At 31.8% G+C, this 718-nt stretch overlaps 1 protein-coding gene across 1 annotated transcript in view; it reads right to left on the bottom strand.

Moving 5' to 3' along the window:
• LOC119587367 overlaps positions 1–718 on the bottom strand; it is a 5,852-nt gene that overhangs the window by 4,209 nt on the left and 925 nt on the right. The window contains exon 2 of the mRNA XM_037936112.1: positions 106–187. Coding sequence (XP_037792040.1) covers positions 106–187 — 82 coding nt within the window. The remainder of the gene's footprint in view (positions 1–105; positions 188–718) is intronic.

Here is a 718-nt window from a genome sequence, read left to right as displayed (position 1 = left end):
ACTGCCAACCACCTTTTCCTACAATGGATGTTCCACAATGTTAAACAACTTTTAGGGGTCAAAAAGTGGCTTTGTGATATGGTAAATACATTTAAATATTCCTACCTTCAATTCTTCAGCAGCTTTACCACAGGAACTTTTCTCTTCTTGTTCATCATCTTTATTTGGGCATTTCTTTGTATATTCTCTGGTAAAGTTAAAATGTTAGCATTACATCCATGGTTCATTTTACATCAATATTCTATCATTATACCTTTGCCTAACCTTTTTAAAAAATAAATAGCATCTGTAAGCTTGCAAATTCAATTCCTTATTCGTTGAACATTGGCACCAGAACAACTGCATAAAAAAATGTCACAGATATATTTAAAAACTGTGAACAAAGTCTTGTTTTGAAATAGCTTTTACTACTTTATATATCATATTATAAGAAACACTGCTATCTCTATCTCATTCCTTATAGAGTACACTCACTAATTTGAAATTCTCCTGGGAAAATAATTATTTAGAAATACCTGACAGTTACAAACTAGGCCTCTTAAATGCAATTTTGCTGGGGGGATGGTGGTCTAAAAACAGCATTCTTTAAAATCTTAAAACTTCATTTGGCTACTTACACAAGTGCTTTTACATGTAATAATGGTCAGGTGAGGTCAGTCATAAGTGCAGAGTAGATAAATATGTCTCTGACATGATTGCAAAACAGTTATTTTAAATT

Source organism: Penaeus monodon, chromosome 22 (genome assembly GCF_015228065.2).
Source record: "Penaeus monodon isolate SGIC_2016 chromosome 22, NSTDA_Pmon_1, whole genome shotgun sequence".
Taxonomy (NCBI): domain Eukaryota; kingdom Metazoa; phylum Arthropoda; class Malacostraca; order Decapoda; family Penaeidae; genus Penaeus; species Penaeus monodon.
The sequence above is the reverse complement of the archived record's forward strand: the minus strand, read 5'-3'. Positions and strand labels throughout refer to the sequence as shown.